Source organism: Erythrolamprus reginae, chromosome 7 (genome assembly GCF_031021105.1).
Source record: "Erythrolamprus reginae isolate rEryReg1 chromosome 7, rEryReg1.hap1, whole genome shotgun sequence".
NCBI lineage: Eukaryota > Metazoa > Chordata > Lepidosauria > Squamata > Dipsadidae > Erythrolamprus > Erythrolamprus reginae.
In genome coordinates, this window is record NC_091956.1 from 73,772,074 (window position 1) to 73,792,342 (window position 20,269).

The 20,269-nt window shown below is 37.2% G+C and overlaps 1 protein-coding gene across 3 annotated transcripts in view; it reads right to left on the reverse strand.

The window, feature by feature from the left end:
• Positions 1–86: 86 nt before the first annotated feature.
• Positions 87–20,269, reverse strand: part of UGT8 (UDP glycosyltransferase 8) — a 66,569-nt gene continuing 46,386 nt past the window's right edge. For all 3 annotated transcript variants that reach the window (XM_070757847.1, XM_070757849.1, XM_070757848.1), the window contains exons 2-6: positions 19,067–19,881; positions 9,674–9,816; positions 7,576–7,652; positions 5,119–5,338; positions 87–2,283 (exon numbers count right to left, since the gene is read on the reverse strand). In XM_070757847.1, the coding sequence (XP_070613948.1) occupies positions 1,920–2,283; positions 5,119–5,338; positions 7,576–7,652; positions 9,674–9,816; positions 19,067–19,879 (1,617 nt within the window). In that variant the 5' untranslated portion in view covers positions 19,880–19,881 and the 3' untranslated portion in view covers positions 87–1,919. The remainder of the gene's footprint in view (positions 2,284–5,118; positions 5,339–7,575; positions 7,653–9,673; positions 9,817–19,066; positions 19,882–20,269) is intronic.

Consider the following 20,269-nt stretch of genomic DNA (forward strand, 5'->3'; position numbering starts at 1 on the left):
TCTATTATTCATACAGACGGACAGTACATGCAGTTCTAATTACACATAGAACAATATATTTGAATAAAGATATACTTTCAACAACATTTTTCTGTATTAAATCCATGTTTATTGCTTAAGTTTTATCACAGTGGAGATTAAATTATTCTTAATCATCCGGTCAGTGTTTGTGTACTTTCTTCAATACAAAAACATTAAAACTAACTCGCTCATACACTCTAGGCTCTATCATTCTCCCACCGCTCATTGCCTCTTTGTTCCCTCAGATGCTACATATTGATAGGATTGTAAAAAGATAAAGCTATAGGCATATTAATAACACCACACTCTTCAAGTATCTGGAAAGTACAACGCCTGTACTAAATTTCAGAAATGCATCTGCAGTTTCTACTTTATTGCTATAATATAGAGGCTCCTGATGGGATGATGATGAAGCATCATGTCATTGTGTATGAAGGTGATTTTTAATCTACAGTTTTTAAGAACTTTTCCCACGTTAGTGAATACACAGTTTAGATTTTTTTTTGTTTTTATTCCTAACTCGGTCAGACATGGGATTTCAAACTGCAAATAAATAAAGTATACACCCACAACATGTGCAGTGCAAATTCCAAGTAAACAGGATGACAAGGAAATTTAATAAACATATAGTTGCCAACACTGGTTTAACGGGACAGTCCTAATATTTTTAATGCCCTGTATTCCCATTCTCTGTTTAAAAACAGATACCTATATTGGTTGCAGTGATTGAAGAAAGCATTGTGCAGAAAAATAATGCTACGGATGTAGGCAGAGGCACCGTGTTTTAACTAGCTTATAGGTTTAATGTCATGCATGATATCAAACCTCTACAAAAACAGTGTAACTGACCAAAAGATAACTTCCTTTAGATTCAAATAAATGATGTTGGCAACTAGATAACATGGATTACATGGACCAGATTACTGTAAAAACTATAGACAGAACTAAGTGAACCTCTGAACCATTATGGTTTGGGGAAATAAAAACTTAATTGTGGTAATATAATAGTTAAGACATTCAACTTATAACAAACCAAAAATGGTTTGATTCTGCATTGCTCAAGGGACAAGAATAATCCTTTCCCAAAGAACCAGTGCAGAATATTTTTTCTCTGCTTCATTTATTTTTATATCGATTTATTATATCCACATAGCCCTTGTAGTTATTGAAAGAGAACAACCTTACTATGGCATAAGTGATGAATTAGGGAAAGGTAAGGAACAGAACTAAAATTTACATAAATATAAAATTACACCTTATGGTACTCTTGTGCAATTTCCTTTTCTTTAAAGAAATGGAAGAAAATGGAAGTCACAGTATGTAATAGATCAAAACTATGGTGTATCATCATCATATTCTTCAATGCCTTTTAAGAATATGATTTTTTATGGCTGCATTATAATTCTACGGTTTGTTTATTGCTATGTACTGAACACTATGAAAGATGACTTTAATTAACATCATTGTCAGATAACAAATTAAACTTTAGATAAATAGGACCAAGATTTCTTTGCTGAAATATAAATGTGCATGAAAAAAGGAAGAATCTTTGTAAATAAAAGGAAACCATTCCTTTTCTAAGACACACATATTACTTACAAATTGAGCAGACATGAATACACCTAATGAATTACTTCAGAGAATTCTAGAAAACTTGTGGCAGAATGACCTTTCTCCATCAGTTTTAAGAATAAAATACTTTTTTTGTATTTTTAGGTTGTGCTTCATTTTCTAAAGATTTTTCTTAGTTCTGCAGAATTTAATTGCATAAGATTACATACTGTGGGGGAGCATTAGAACTGTTTATTGTTTTACTTTAAGTAGGTGTTAGAGTATGTTACAGCTATAAAATTTAATTATAGTACTGATTTGTTGCTAATGTACATTGAGTATTTGGCTCATTTCACCTTTTTTTCATGTTTAATGTGACCATTTCTTCTATACTTGCCGTTTGGTATCCCATTCTGGTAATGTCCATTGAGAGTAACAGGTTCATCAGTGAACCAAAAATGTTTGCTTTGCTTGCAAATAAATTTTGCTATCCTGGCCAAAATGTAGCAGAGTAAGGCAGTACAAAGTAGCACAACAAAGGCAATATCCAATAAGAAATACTGATATAAAGAGACAGTGTAAACTGCAGATCGTAAATGCTGTGCTCCATTGTGACGAAGGATGTAATTAATCCAATAGACTGTTCGATTAACAGGATGAGCTGGTTGGTCTTTATGGATTTCAGACAGCTTCCGGGCCTGTCGCCTGTAGCTATGAAATTAAAAAAAAAAAAAATAATAATAACAAGAACATCACTGTATTTTCAAATTCTAACATTCCCACACTGTTTTATCACAATTAAACGTAATTTCTTATACAGCTAATACTCAATTTATGATCACAATTGGGACTGGAGTCTTGGTTGTTCAGCAAAGTAGTCATTTATAAGATATTTCAATATTCAGGGTGTCCAAAAGGAAAGCATTTGAAATTCCCTGATATCTCCCTGACAATTCCTTGTAACTTGTGATCTAGTTAAGGCACAGTCATAGATGACATCATACCAAATGGCTCAGCCGTGGAGAAATATAGCAAGCAAGTTGTTGCCACAGTTATGTTCATTTTTGCTTGACTCAGATAAACAATCCGGGTTTTTTTTTACATGATTTTCCCCTGACTTTTAAACATTTTAATACAATTTGTTTTTTCCCCTCTGATTTATTCCATTTTTTCCATGAATCCCCTGATATTTCCCAAACCGCTGATTTACCTGATAATTTTTATTTTCTTTTATTATTTTATTTATTTATTTTGTCCAATACACAATGAGGGTTTTAGTGGGTATATATCTATATACACATAGTAAAATACATGATGAAGGTTATAGAGGAGATACTCATAGTAAAATATATCTGAGAAAGAATAGAAAAGAAGGTATAGTAATAGAACATATCAATGAAAGAATAGAAGAAGAGCTATAGGAATAGAAGAAAGGTATAGGAGATATAGGAGAGCAATAGGACAGGGGACAGAAGGCACTCTAGTGCACTTGTACTCGCCCCTTACTGACCTCTTAGGAATCTGGAGAGGTCAACCGTAGATAATCTAAGGGTAAAGTGTTGGGGGTTTGGGGATGACACTATGGAGTCCATTAATGATAATAATAATGATAATTCCCTGATTTCCCTATTTTCAAGGTTTGCTGGACACCGTGATAATTGCTTTGCTCAGCAAATACAATCCCGGCACTCTTCATTGTCCTTAAGCAATCTCGCAAGTCGTTGAGAAGATAGAACCTCAGATAAGGAGCACAGGAGGACCTAAAGTGGAGGGAGAGATCCTGGGAGGCTCTGCTCAGGAGCTGAAATTCCTACCAGCCAAAAATCCAAAGAGGATTTCGAGCTCCTGAGTGGAGAAACATTTTCAAGTTGCCTACAGCTCCCCGGACCCAAGGATCTCCCACACCTCTCCTGTGGCACCCCAGACTCCTTTCCTTATAGAAACATAGAAGATTGGCGGCAGAAAAAAAAGCTCATGGTCCATCTAGTCTGCCCTTATACTATTTCCTGTATTTTATCTTAGGATGGATATATGTTTATCTCAGGCATGTTTAAATTCAGTTACTGTGGATTTACCAACCATATCTGCTGGGAATTTGTTCCAAGCATCTACCACTCTTTCAGTAAAATAATATTTTCTCACATTGTTTCTGATCTTTCCCCCAACTATCCACAGATTATGCCCCCTTGTTCTTGTGTTCACTTTCCTATTAAAAACAGTTCCCTCCTGAACCTTATTTAACTCTTTAACATATTTAAATGTTCCGATCGTGTCCCCCCTTTCCCTTCTATCCTCCAGACTATACAGAATGAGTTCATTAAGTCTTTTTTGATACGTTTTATGCTTAAGACCTTCCACCATTTTTGTAGCCCATCTTTGGACCCGTTCAATTTTATCAATATCTTTTTGTAGGTGAAGTCTCCAGAACTGAACACAGTATTCCAAATGTGGTCTCACCAGTGCTCTATACAGCGGGATCACAATCTCCCTCTTCCTGCTTGTTATACCTCTAGCTATGCAGCCATACATTCTACTTGCTTTCCCTACCACCTGACCGCACTGTTCACCCAATCCTTCTCTTCTGAAGTTTTTGCTAACACAGAACTGGCAATACAATACTGAGACTGAGGATTCCTTTTCCCCAAGTGCATTATTTTACATTTGGAAACATTAAACTGCAGTTTCCATTGCTTTGACCTCTTATCTAGTAAAGCTAAATCATTTACCATATTACAGACTTCTTCAAGAATATCAACCCTATTGCACACTTTAGTGTCATCGTCAAATAGGCTTAAGTCCAGGGATTAAGTCCAATCTTCACTAACTTATCTATCAGTCCAGATAGGCAATATCCAGGCCACAATATCCATGGCACCACCTTACTTATTACTCTGCATCTCCATTCAGGAGTTGAAATTTTCCCCTGCCAAAATTTACTCAGCAGGCAATGCCAACTTGCAACCTTCCATGCCAGCTTCCCCACTGACTTTCTGGGAAAGTGGGTAGAGAAGATGGCAAATGGAACATGTTTGTGAAGTGCTTAGTAACCAGTCATAAAGACAAACGGGTGGCTTAGCTCCAAAATCGCAAATCGCTCGATTGCAGAAGTTGCGATGCAACATTTTGTGACTGTTAGAAGTACTTTACAAACCAATACCATCATAATCCCAAACTTCCATTAAACAAATTGTTATAAGCCAGGAACTACCAGTGGTGGGCTCCTGCCGGTACGGCTAATTGTGCGCAGCTCCGTGGCTCTGGCGCGCGAGTGAGGGATTGAACACACTTTTGCTTCCTGTACCTGTGCGGGTAGCAAAATCTCACATGGGAATGCATGAATGCGCACATTTTGGTGAGATTTTTTGCTTTCCCGCATGCGCACAATTGAGCTGTGTGCAATCAGCCATACCAGCAGGAGCCCACCCCTGAACTCCCTCTATGGTAGATGGTTAGGACAGCATAATTACCATAAGTTCTTTATAAACTTTTATTTCACAAAAAAATTTGCAAACTTTTTTTTTTTTGAGAAGAAAAAACAATTCTTACCTGGGATCATTAATAACTTTCACCAGTGCATTATATAACTCATCCTCCGTAAGTGTCTTCCAGTTCAATAGTATGCCCATGCCCTTGGCCTGCACCCGAGTCATGGTGTCGTAATGGTCTCCGAAAAGAGGGATTCCCACCACAGGAACACCATGGTACATGGTTTCAAAAATGCTATTCAAACCACCATGACTAAGGAAAGCCTTAATATTGGAGTGACCTACAGCAGCAAAAGGTAAAGGACAGGAAAGAAAAATGATTAATCACAATTCAGAACAAAATCCATGCAGCTAAAACTTGCGTGTGCATTAAATTTAATACTGCAATAAAAAAACCCTACTCAGATTCCTTTGACTCTTTTTCTTAACAGATTTCTTACAGATGAGATGGTAAGCACAGGTGGAATTTATCATCGCAGTTACCATAGATAGGACACAGAAAATGAAATAACTGTAGTCATTACGTTAGACTACAAATGAGATGAAAAACAAGTTGACAAAAATGGCTTCGCTTTCTTAATGACTATAGAGATGACAAAAATATATGACCCACAAAACCCCCATTTTATTTAAGATACTATCTTAATAAATAACATTAATACTGTAAATCTGAATTTAGCTATCTTGTTAACCTTATCTGCAACCAAAAGAGGTGTCTTTCATTCCAGTAATTTACATTAATACTACATGCAAACTGAAGGAATATATTTTTACAATCATATGTTTTATTGATTTAAACCTGAGAATAACTTTAAGAAGACATGTGAATCCTTAAATGGTATTTTTCCAGATAGATTGATTTTATGTTAATCTTTCTGGAGAAAGATAAACAATAAAAAATTAGACCTAGTGCTCGGCAAAAATTAATTTGTTAGACTAAGATTTGGAAGATCCAAGTTTCTTTTCACCTCAGCCATGGAGGTTCATTAGAACAGTGTTTCCCAACCGTTTTTGAGCCGCGGCACATTATTCACATTTACAAAATCCTGGGGAACATTGAGCGGGGGGGGGGCTAAAAAAGTTTGGACAAAAAACCCCTCTCTTCCTCCCTTTCGCTCTATTTCTCTCTCCCTCCCTCTTTCTTTCCCTATCTCCATCCCTCTTTCATTCTTTCTTTCTTCCTTCCTTCCTCTCTCTTTTGCTCTTTCTCTCTCCCTCCTTCCCCCCCTCTTTCTCTCTTTCTTGCTTTCTCTCTCTCGCTTGCATTTTTTTTCTCTCTCTCTCTTTCTGTCTCTCTTGCTATCTCTCTTTTATTCCCTCTTACTTTCTCTCTCACACACTTTCTCTCTCTTTCTCTCTACCTTGCTTTCTCTCTCTCTCTCTTGCTCTCTCGCTCTCTCTTTCTCTCTCTCTTGCTTTCCTTCTCTCTTTCTCTTTCTCTCTTGGTTTCTTTCTCTCTCTCTCTCTTGCCCCAAAAGCTCACTTGCCATCACCGCTAGGGAAGCTCCAGCCGGGCCGGGCTTGGGGCACACCTGACCATGTCCCGCGGCACACTGATTGAAAAACACTGCATTAGAAACATAGAAGATTGACGGCAGAAAAGGCGCTCATGGGACATCCAGTCTGCCCTTATACTATTTCCTGTATTTTATCTTAGAATGGATATGTGTTTATCCCAGGCATGTTTAAACTCAGTTACTGTGGATTTACCAACCATGAAAAGTCACCATTAGGTTACTTTTCATCCTCACTAGCCCTACCAAGGTATTTCCACTGGTAGAAGATTGCAGGAGACCATAACCGCTGAAAATGGATATTGGAGCCTGGCAAAGTGCTCGGGCCTCCACAGGTGCCCCTGACATGAGTGAGATCGAGCTGGCCATGCCCACCCTGACCATGCCCACTGTGGCCCTCAAGGTTAAACACAATCCTGATGCAGCCCTCAATGAAATCCAGTTTGACACCCTGATGTGATAACGTGTGAAAAACAGCTTTGTTCAGGAGGAAAAGAGATGCTGTCTAGGGAATGATCAGATAAGGGGGGCAGGGGGTCCACATCTGAATAACAGGAAGAGAAAGAAACTTAGAAAGGATTTGCTTTAATTTATCAGGACGTATAAAGTGTCAGCATGACACTTTATACATCCTCTTTGTAATCAATTTAGTTTTGTCTTTATTAATTTTAAGTCCTACTACTTGTCCATATTTTGCAACTGGTTGATATTTATAATGGTTGTAATGTCCTGGGATCATGTAATCATCTTTTGTGATCTTCTGAGAGGCAAAGTCAGTGGGGAAGCAGATTCACTTAATTCAACTTGACAAATGGAATGATTCACTTAACACACGTGGCAGGAAAGGTTATAAAATGGGCAAAACTCACTTAATAACTGTCTTGCTTAGCAACATAAATTTGGTGTTTAATTGTGGTCATACGTCAAGGACTGTAGGTCTAGAATTAAAAACAAATTAAGGTCCATGGGGTTAACTTTATATGATAACTTCCAACAATACTTACCTAATAAATCATTTTGTGGTAACCATTCTATAAGTTTTGTATTGTTACCTAAATTCCTGGGATTTTTACCTGAAAATCTAAAATACAAAAGAAAGGGAAACTTTAAAACTACATTCCAAAAAGACTATATTAATGCATTGTTAGTTTTCAATGTTCAACTTATCAATAAAAAAATAAATATTAAATTAAATATTAAATATATATATTTATCGATATATCAACATATATGCATACTGTAATCCTATAAATACAATAAATATACTAACATTTGGTAAAGTGAGTAGGTCTTAAAAACTAGTTAGTGTAATGCATTGAAGAATTTGTTTAATTTTATTTACAGGGCAGTGAAGAGAATATAAAGCAAAATAGTGGTTACAATGCTACCTCTACTTATGAACTTAATTCGTTCCGTGACCAGGTTCTTAAGTAGAAAAGTAAGAAGAAGCAATTTTTCCCATAGGAATCAATGTAAAAGCAAATAATGCGTGTGATTGGGGAAACCATAGGGAGGGGGGAGGCCCTGTTTTCTCCCGGGAGATTCCTTGAGAGGCCCCATGGAAGCTTTCTCCCCGCCTTTTCCGGCCCTGTTTCCTCCCGGGAGATTCCTAGAGAGGCCTCATGGAGGCTTCTCCCTGCCTTTTCCGGTTACAGTTTTGGAGGCTTGGGTTTGTAAGTAGAAACAACAGATGAAGTCACCCATAGCAACTTCATGTAAATGTGTTAAAGAGGATAACGGAACTCTGCAGAACCCCACAATACAGGGCTAAGAGTGGACGTCTCGCTGGGATAGTGTTCATGGTAAACATGAATTATACACCTGACACAGTCCTGGCACTACTCCTTAATCACTTCTAATAATACCCCCACAATGATAAGGCACCAGTAGAAGATTAATAACTTTACACCAAACAAACATAGTGCTGAATCAACTGCAAAGGCAGCCCGTTTCAAATGCCTGCTCTATATCTACCGACTTTTAATTCTGAATGTTAACAGATATAATTAAGCGATACACACACATTACATTTTCAGAAATACGTTTTGTTTAATCTTGAATTATATCGTATCAACTTCTATTTACTTACGAGATTAAATGAACTGTACAATTTGCGACTCTCCATATTGACTGACCTGGATTACAACATTGCTTTGTTCTAGAGTTTTTCCATTGGTAAAGAACATTTAACAACACGTATGCCCTGAAACTCAGTAAATGCACTAGGCATTCCTAAGATCCAGCAAAATAATCTTTTGTGTAGACTGCTTCACGAAGCAAAATGAGCCAATAGCTCCCCTACCTCTTATTTATTTTTTTATTTTTTTATTTTATTTTATTTATTTTGTCCAATACACAATGAGGGTTTTAGTGGGTATATATCTATATACACATAGTAAAATACATGATAAAGGTTGTAGAGGAGATACTCATAGTAAAATATATCTAAGAAAGAATAGAAAAGAAGATATAGTAATAGAACATATCAATGAAAGAATAGAAGAAGACATATAGGAAAGGAAGAAAGGTATAGGAGATATAGCAGAGCAATAGGACAGGGGACGGAAGGCACTCTAGTGCACTTGTACTCGCCCCTTACTGACCTCTTAGGAATCTGGATAGGTCAACCGTAGATAATCTAAGGGTAAAGTGTTGGGGGTTAGGGGATGATATTACGGAGTCCGGTAATGAGTTCCACGCTTCGACAACTCGGTTACTGAAGTCATATTTTTTACAGTCAAGTTTGGAGCGGTTAATATTAAGTTTAAATCTGTTGTGTGCTCTTGTGTTGTTGTGGTTGAAGCTGAAGTAGTCGCCGACAGGCAGGACGTTGCAGCATATGACTGCAGTCTTACTGACTCTAACCTGGTAGAATGGGCGAGTACTGCATCACACCCAAGATTTCATACCACTGCTTTTGAAAAAATACAATATCTGAAGTTGCAAAAGTTTTTCAAGGATGAGACAAAGACTTTTATATAAAAACAAGGAAAGGAATAGACACCTCATTCCAGGATCCACAGGTTTCCATAAAACAAAAACATTAATCAATTCTACTTTATTTATAAATTAGCTGTAAATCATGGCGTTAATATAACTTACCTCCAAATTACTCTTTGAGGAAGTCTAGCCAGAGCGTGTGCCAGTTTAGCTGCTATATCTTCATGTAAGTATTTCACTCCAGCTCCAAATGAGACAAGGACAAAGCCATTTTCAGTAGCACCATTCACCCATGTTTGCAGATCCTGTGGAAATAATAGGCTTGCTATCAACAAACTTACTACTGGAAACACGTCACACCATAAGTGTGATGTCATAACAATAATACAGTATTTAATTGAAATTTCACCAATCAATAAATTGTCCAATTACTATTTAAGATGCTCTTATCCTGTGCTCAAAGTGACTCAAAGTGGCTCAAAGTGACTTGACTTGGACAGTTTTTTAAAAAAGTAAACCAAATATTTATTTATTAAAGCCCTACATGGCAAGGGACCAGATTACTTACGGCACCGTCTTCTGCCTCATACATCCCAGCGGCTGGTCAGATCCCACAGAGTCGGCCTTCTCCATGGTCCCATCAGCCAGACAATTTCATCTGGTGGGGCCTAGGGGTAGAGCCTTCTCTGCGGCTGCCCCAGCCCTATGAAAAGAGCTCCCCCCTTGAGATTCGTACTGCTCCCATTTTCCCTGCCTTCTGTAAAGCTTTAAAGACCTATTTCTGCCAGCAGGCTTGGGGCCATTGAAAGTAAGTAGGCCCTTCTTTTTAACTCATTTATATTTTTGTTTTTAATTTTAATTTTTTAACATTGTAACAAAATATTTTATATTTTTAACTCATTTTTCATCTTTTAAAAATCTATACCGGATTGAGCGTGTTTGCAGCGGTCCCTCTTGGTTCTATTTTAAACTATACAACATTATTTTAACAACTTTTAAAGCAATTTTTAGTAGCCCCACTGGATATCTTTTACTTAAATAATACTTCTTGGAGACGGACAAAGCTTTGGCTGTTGTGGACTAAATAAGGCACGGGGAAAAGAAAGAAGTGCCCTGGGACCAGCTCAGGATCTCTCCCACCAGAGAAGAATGCAAAATAACCTAAAACCGAGGAGCACTTTGCTGGAAAGAGACCTGTAAGTAAAACTATCCGCTCCCCTACACTTCCAACAAGCTTGAGAGGCCAGAACAGGTCCTGCAAAAAGATCTGACTAAACAGTACATACTGTTACATAGCTGCAACATAACAGAGACACTGGTGTTTGCAAATGAGTTGAGACCATGGCGCCATCCACTGAAATATTGAACACAATGTTGCCATGAATTGCAAAATATTTATTTCTTGAACCACCACCACCCCCCATTTACAAAAGAGGCTATCAAGAACCAATTACAATGGTACCTCGGTTCTCGACCACAATTCGTTCCAGAAGTGTGGTCGAGAACCGATTTGGTCGAGTACCAAATTAATTTATCCCATAGGAAATAATGGAAATGGATTTAATTGGTTCCCAGCCCCTGTTGACTCGCTGGGAACCAATTGTACTGTAATTAACTCATGCAATTAGGAACATATGTCAGCACATTGTCCTTCTCTATAAGATGACTAGCCATAAGGAAGAGATGTCAGGCCACACACACCAATCTCACAGCCTCAGATAGAGGTTGAATAAAGAGGCAATTTCATGCCGTCCTGCTAGTTTATGCACGCCACTACTATAGAACTATCAAAGAAACTTTACAGTTTGAATCATTGACTAGCAGCCTGAATATTGTAAATAGTTCCAGGTATTAGTATTGTTTTTCCACTGGATTTGTATATGTTTGCTCAGTTGATACAACTGGAAGAAATCTTGTAACTGATATTTTCTAGCCTTGAATATGACCTTCCATTTTTGAAGTGTATGGACCTCAAACACTATTATATCCGGGTGAATCATACATCAAATGATTTGGCAAAATTAAGACCTACCAAGCCGCTGCATAAAATAGACTTGGAAACTGTTGAGACATGGACTAGTTTCAGCAGAGCTCAGTAATATTACAACAATATATTATTGTAATGTCCCATTGGGAGTAGGGCAGCATAAAAGTCAAATGAATGAATGAATGAATGAATGAATGAATGAATGAATGAATGAATAAATAAATTTTAAAAACCCACAAAATTATCCAATAGTTTTAGGTGAGGTTTCTGAGATCTCTAAAGTGACATTAATTAATTAATTAATTAATTGAATTTGTATGCGGCTAACAGCAATAACAAGACAGTGTACAATAATAATCCAATACTAAAAACGATTAAAAACCCATTAATATAAAAACCAAACATACATACAGACATACCATGCATAAAATTGTAAAGGCCTAGGGGGAAAGAGTATCTCAATTCCCCCATGCCTGGCGGCAGAGGTGGGTTTTAAATAGCTTACGAAAGGCAAGGAGGGTGGGGGCAATTCTAATTTCTGGGGGGAGTTGGTTCCACAGGGCCGCGGCCGCCACAAAGAAGGGTCTTCCCCTGGGTCCCGCCAAGTGACATTGTTTAGTTGACGGGACCCGGAGGAGACCCACTCTGTGGGACCTAACCGGTCGCTGGGATTCGTGCGACAGAAGGCAGTCCCGGAGATATTCTGGTCCGGTGCCATGAAGGGCTTTATAGCTCATAACCAACACTTTAAATTGTGACCGGAAACTGATCGGCAACCAATGCAGACTGCGGAGTGTTGGTGTAACATGGGCATATTTGGGAAAGCCCATGATTGCTCTCGCAGCTGCATTCTGCACGATCTGAAGTTTATGAACACTTTTCAAAGGTAGCCCCATGTAGAGCCTGTAGTCGAGCCTGGAGGTGATGAGGGCATGAGTGACTGTGAGCAGTGACTCCCGGTCCAAATAGGGCCGCAACTGGTGCACCAGGCGAACCTGGGCGAACGCCCCCCTCGCCACAGCTGAAAGATGTTTCTCTAATGTGAGCTGTGGATTGAGGAGGACGCCCAAGTTGTGAACCCTCTCTGAGGGGGTCAATGATTCTCCCCCCAGGGTAATGGACGGACATGTGAGGCTCTCAGAATATCTTCCCAGAGAAATATTTATCAATGTATCAAATAGTCATGAAAGTCTTATAATTTGCTTTGTTATAATGAGCTGGGACTCTTAAATTTATAAAATGGAGAATGAATAGTTGGATGAAGTGGTTAAGGCATCAGGCTAGAAAACAGGAGTTGGTGAATTCTAGTCCTGCCTTAGGCATCACATAGGCTAAGTCACTCTCTCTCGGTGCAACTTACATCAGAATCATTGTTGTGGAAAAACAATAGAACAAAGAAATATTAAATATATCCATAGACTTAATTATTTATAAAAATAATAAAGGATTCAAAAAGGAAAAAGGATCAGATAGATAACAAAGATAACAAATGTGATAGCTTTGTTCTGCCATATTTATTAGTGATTAAAGACATTTGAATATCTTCAATCTGAAAAACTCTATTAAACCCTATGCAGAACATTAATAACAGAAAATGACAAGTGACATAATATGGTTCATATAACAAAATTATGAAATTATAAATTGCAAAAATGCCTGTTGAAGTCCACCCATCTTTAAAGTTATCCAGATTGAGAAACACAGCTTAAAATATAAGATACTTATATAAGAACTATGAAAAACTAAGTGTCACCCATAATTCATAGTTTTTAAAAAAAAGTAAAATCTATGTTAAAAGGACTGTAAACATCACTATACTTTTTTGAAAAAAGTAAAATACTGCTACAATTTACCACTAAAATGAATAGTCTGATTGTTAAAAACTGTTCTGAAGAACAGTTTGTGTATTCCCAAAAATAAGTAAAATGAAATGAAATCATAAGTTACATAAAAGTATATTCTAGAAGTAAAAGGACCAAGTGGGTGAACGTGTTTAACCGAAGTTGTCTCTCCTATTAGATGCTGCTTGGAGTTTTAACCATTTTAGTATTTTAAAATACATGATTACGAGACAGATATGGTATTGTACTTATGCTACTGAGTGTTCTTTGTTTCTTAGGGTTTTTTGCAATTAGCTATTCTTTGCAGGCATAAATGCTAAATGCACAGCTGTGATTATATAGTGTGAGGTCCCAGCTGGCAGTAACCAGTGGTGCCTAATACTGAGCTTTGTTTCAGATAAACAACGCACACAAATACAAACATAACTGAGCATCAATGTTCTCTGTTCAGCTCTTGGAATCAAAGATGCAGAAGCATCAGTGACTATTTCCTAATATTTCTGTGACAAATCATCTACAGAAAAAGATAATTGCAATTAATATGTAACTTACAAAATAAACTGAAAGCACTACTATATATTTATATTATCTCCTTTAAAAATGTACAAATGGCTACAATTAAAATATGCTTGATTTTATAGGGTTTTCAGCATTTATGAATGAATCCCTGAGTATTCATTTGTAGAGGCCGTACTATTTTTATATGCAGTGATTCTGGTTCAATCTTTATATAAATACATAAATTATAAAAAAATAAAGTCTAAAATCAAATTGAGAATTTAGATCAAATCACACATTTATTAAAATCCATTATCATATCTCCACACCTAGACAAATTATATATCAATTTGCTATCCTCTGAAAATCCTCGTGGATCATTGATGTTTCTGCTACAAGACTGCATTATTAAAAAAGGATTTTTCATTTTCTGTTTCCATGGAAATCTCACACTTGGATATAGTGAAATATAACTCTTAACCAGGAAAGCTAAGAGCAAAGAATGCTGGTACTTATAGTTGAGACCACATAGGTTCTCAAACTTGTATTATTTGGTATCATTTTTGATTCTGAAGCGCTATGCTTATTATTCCCATTATTGAAGCAAAATGGTGTGTTAATACACACACCATAGAGAGACAGACAGACAAATGTAATGAATTGGCTTGCAAACAAAACATTTGCCATTCATTTTTCAAGCCCAATCTCTCATCATCTCATCTCATCTCACCCCACCCTCCCCTCCCCAATCCAATCTTCTCATTTATTCTACACCACTCAGATGGCAAAGCAAAATAATAATAATAATAATAATAATAATAATAATAATATAAATAAATAATAATAACAACAACAACAAATTTAATAAATAATAACAACCACAATAATAACAACCACAACAATTATTATTATTATTATTATTATTATTATTATTTATTAGATTTGTATGCCACCCCTCTCCCTAATGTAAGGTAAGGAGGCCAAGTGATTCCTCTCTTTTTTCCTCCAAGATTAAAACAATTTTTTGGGACTACTGGGAGTATACTAGAAACATGTCAGCATGCTTTCATTATTTTCCTAATAAAGTTTATAACCCTGCTCAAGGTCCTAAATAAACTATGCTTCATAAATAAACTTTAGCAAGAACAACAACAGAATTGGAATGGACCTTTGAGGTCTTGCTCAAGCGGGAAATCCCATTCAATTTCAGACAAATGATTGTCCAATCTCTTAAAAACCTCCAGGGATGGAGCATTGCAGGTAGGCATATAGAGCTTTTGCAATATTTTATTGCTTGACTCATTAAATTTGTTATATTTGCTAGAATTCTGTTCATTCTCCTGCTGTGCTATTGATGCAAAATTCTCAAGTACCCTATCCCTTTGCATACTGAAGTGTCAATATTTTGGAACTGTCCAACAGATTCACTGCTGAAGGAAGTGGCTATCATAACCATGTTCCCTCCGAGAGGGAAAGCATTTCTAAGACATGTTGGAGTATGCATATTCTACATGTTTATAGACCTCATTCGTGTTTCACTTTCCTTGACTAAGAACATTACCCCTGAAAATATTTACTGACCCCTCACATCCTGGACACAAATTGTTTCAACTCCTACCCTCAAAACGTCGCTACAGAGCACTGCACACCAAGACAACTAGACACAAGAACAGTTTTTTCCCGAACGCCATCACTCTGCTAAACAAATAATTCCCTCAACACTGTCAGACTTTCTACTAAATCTGCACTTCTATTCTACTAGTTTTTCTCATCATTCCTATCACCCATTTCCTCCCATGTTGACTGTATGACTGTCACTTGTTGCTTATATCCTAAGATTTTTATTAATATTGCTTCTTCATTGCTTATTTGACCCCTATGACAATCATTAAGTGTTGTACCACATGATTCTTGACAAATGTATATTTTATTTTATGTACGCTGAGAGCATCTGCACCAAGACAAATTCCTTGTGTGTCCAATCACACTTGGCCAATAAAAATTCTATTCTATTCTATTCTATCTATTCTATTATGAGATAGCAATACATACAGAACATACACAACATTTAACCAACACACACACACTTCAATCAGGGCTGGTCTTTCAGTGTTTTCTAAAATGTTTTTATATATTCATACATATTAATAACTTGTCATGATAAAAAGAGATGAATTCATGGCATATCCCCTTGTACTAGATGTGAAATTAATATTAGACTTTTTCCAAATTCAGACCTCACCAGGATATGGAAGAACCATCTCATAAAATTCATTCTCACAAAAAGTTAGCAAAAGACTATTCTGACAAATGTAATTTGACAAAGTCCTGCTTCCCCTGCTTCCATAGGTTTGTTTGTTTGTTTGTTTAGATTTATTTATTTATTTATTTATTAGATTTGTATGCCGTCCCTCTCCGTAGACTCGGGGCGGCTCACAACAAAATAAAACAGTTCATAACAAATCTAATAATTTACAATTTAAAATATTTTAAAAACCCCATTATTAAGCAGACATACGTACAAACATACCATACATAAATTGTATAGGCCCGGGGGAGATATCTCAGTTCCCCCATGCCTGACGGCAAAGGTGGGTTTTGAGGATTTTACGAAAGGCAAGGAGGGTGGGGGCAGTTCTAATCTCTGGGGGGAGTTGGTTCCAGAGAGTCGGGGCCGCCACAGAGAAAGCTCTTCCCCTGGGGCCCGCCAAACGACATTGTTTAGTTGACGGGACCCGGAGAAGGCCCACTCTGTGGGACCTAATCGGTCGCTGGGATTCGTGCAGCAGAAGGCGGTCTCGGAGATATTCTGGTCCGATGCCGCCCTTCACAACTGACTCATGGTGGCGTACAACATAATGAATACAATACAAAGTGCATAAGATATTAAAAACTAAATAATATTAAAAACTAAAAATTCTAAAATCCCATTTATCCTAAAAACAATCATCCACATTCATCCAGCTGGGTCTAGCCATTCATAACATCAGCCAGAGTTAGCTCTCAACACTCACGGCCCCCACATGTCCACCAGCAGAAATGGGTCTTCAAGGCTTTGCGAAAGACCAGGAGGGAGAGAGCAGTACATATCTCCAGAGGGAGTTCTTCCCCTAGGTCCGCCAGACGACATTGCCTGGCTGATGGGACCTAGAGAAAGCCGACCCTATGGGACCTGACTGGCCACTGGGATACATGAGGCAGAACACGTAGGTAATCTGGTCCTAAGTCATGTAGGGCTTTATAGGTCATAACCAACACTTTGAATTGTGTCAGGAGACCAATTGGCAACCAATGCAGCTTGCAGAGTGATGTTGAAATGTGGGCAGATCTTTGAGGACCCATAATAGCTTGCGCGGCTGCATTTTGCACATTTGCAGTCTCCTAACACTCTTCAAGGGTAGCCCCATGTAGTGCATTGCAGTAGTCAAACCTCAAGCTTAGTAAAATAAATTAACTATTAAAAGTGTCCATCAATCTTACTGAAAATAATGTTGCTTAGAATTAGTAAACAGTACAGTAGAACATGCAAGCCACATGAATCCCTTAGCTCAATTTGCAGAGTCTGGATTTTGAACATTTTGAGTGCATTTTTGCAATCATTATCATTCTCTCATAATCCTATCAGTTTTTAAAAAGACATCTTAAAAATATAAATGAAAAGCTGAAAAAATTAACTTCTAAATTTAGAAAATATAAAATGTTTAAATAAGTACTAATTTTAGTGAAACCTCAATTCAATGGAGTTTGCATCTTCTTAGTAATGTCAATACACAGGTAGAGTTTTTAAAAATGGCAAGAAAGATATGATAGATAACTGCTAAAAAGCAGGACTACATTGATATAATCATCAGAATTTTCTGGAGTTAATTAAAAACTATATTTTATGTCATGTAATCATTTACCTCTAAAAGATTATTAAGAAAGATGCTTGTTTGCACCCTTTGACTAAAATTATACAGTATTCTTTTTAAAGTACAGTAAAATTACTATTTAAAAAGTATACACTAATACAACTGCAAACAATATTTCAATGTTTTATGTAACTCACACAACATTTTAAAAATGTAGGATCCTTTACTGAATCACACAAAAACACTCAGGTTCCAAAGAAAGCAAACAAATCCTTGTCATTTATGTCATTCAAATTACAACTTACTGCATTATTTTAAGACAAATTATTTATCTTAATGACAAATAGACACAGCATATATTTAAACAATCTTAAACTTCTCTTCCAAAGATTTAATGCAAACCAATCAATTAAATTTTTACTAACTTGGGCTTGAAGCACTTCCACTTTTTAAAATTACTGAAATAAAATTTATTATAATATCATGTCACACCAACACTCCGCAGTCTGTACTGGTTGCCGATCGGTTTCCGGTCACAATTCAAAGTGTTGGTTATGACCTATAAAGCCCTTCATGGCATCGGACCAGAATATCTCCGGGACCGTCTTCTGCCACACGAATCCCAGCGACCAGTTAGGTCCCACAGAGTTGGCCTTCTCCGGGTCCTGTCGACTAAACAATGTTGTTTTGCAGGACCCAGGGGAAGAGCCTTCTCTGTGGCGGCCCCGCCCCTCTGTAACCAACTCCCCCCAGACATCAGAGTTGTCCCCACCCTTCCTTGCCTTTCGTAAGCTCCTTAAAACACACCTCTGTCGTCAGACATGGGGGAACTGAGATATTCCCTTCCCCCTAGGCTTATAAAATTTATGCATGGTATGTCTGTCTGTATGATTGGTTTCTTAAATTGGGGTTTTTTACATTACTTTTAATATTAGATTTGTTCATATTGTCTTTTTACTGTTGTTAACCGCCCCGAGTCTACGGAGAGGGGCGGCATACAAATCTAATAAATAAATAAATAAATAAAATTAATTAATTAATTAATATCAAACAGTGTGAACTATCCGGTGTTGATTACTACACATGGAATTAGATGTTTCTTGACTTCATGTGTAAATGTGGTGGAACAGCTTTAAAATTCCATTCATTAGTTTCCCGATGTCTTGCATGTCATATCCCTGCAGATCAAAAGCATTCCCACAAGCTCTCTGGAGATGTTTTTACAAGAGGACCACCGAGGAAAGAAGAAGCATGTAAAATACAAAATAAAGTAGCATGCCAACAACCCAATCCTGAGAATAAGTAAGTATTCAAACTATCCATATATAATATCCAAGTTGTGCAAGCTTTCATAAGAATAAAGTTTAGCAAACCTTACTTCTGGTAGAGGACTGGCTGGTTTGGTCAGGATCCCTCCCACGTAAACAACATTTGGTAGAGTAGGTCTTGGAAACTCCAGGGCTACATCAGTACATAGCATCCACAGGCTGGATTCGTGAACCAATTCATACATGGACCTTGCTGACTGTATACTATACTTCTGTATAATCCTGTCATATTTTGGCAGAATCAAAAAACTGACTCCAAATCTTGAAACCAGGTAAACAACAGTGTTCTTCAATCTTTGTAGGAAGTTCATATGGTCTGTGAGAAGTGAATTGAATTCGGGGACATATGCTAATGGTGCGGGTGCACCTACTTCTGCTGGATACCAAAGGCCAGTGGAAAAAACAGCATATTTAATCCCTAAAAGATGGGCAATGACAAATCCACACATCTCATTGGGATCCACTAGTAGCAGGTCAAATTTTTCCCGTTTCAGGGCATGCAGGAGCTTTTTGTTGCCCACAACCATGTCACAATTCTTGGAATAGTGATCCAGAATATCAAAGAGTTCCAATGCCGTTTGCCTCCCAGAAAAGATATTCCTCATTTTGGATTGAAGAAATTCATCCGAGGTGGTGGTATTAAAGAGCCCTGGGTATCGCTGTAGTCTGTAATGACTGGATGGAGGGATTTCTCTGCCCTCAGAAAGAAGCAGGACAGTCTGGTGGCCATGTTCATACAAGGCTGAAGCCAGGGTTTTGAAAATATATAAATGGCTTTCAAACAAGATTGGCGGCACAATAACTATTTTGGCAGCCTCCACAGCACTCCACAGAAGAATGAAAAATGGGATGTAAGACTTCATAGCTGAAATGATAAATATATATATATTATTCTTTAAAAAAAAATATTTTTATTGAATTTTTCCATTAAACAAAACATATAACATACCATCAGGAAACCATAATAAAAAACAACAACAATTACAACAATCAACATGAAACAAAACAAAACAAGAAAAAAAAGGAACAAAAACAAAAATAAATATACAGTAGTCCCTCGCTATACCGCGCTTCACCTACTGCGGCTTCACTTCATTGCGGGTTTCTGAGGAAGTCGATCGGCAGATTTAAACAGCCTGCCGAACTCGATCGGCAGGTTTTTTTTTAAAAAAAAAAAATCTAAAATTGTAAATACTGTATTTAAATACTGTATCTAAAATAAATACTGTGTGGGAAGGGTTTATAAACACTTA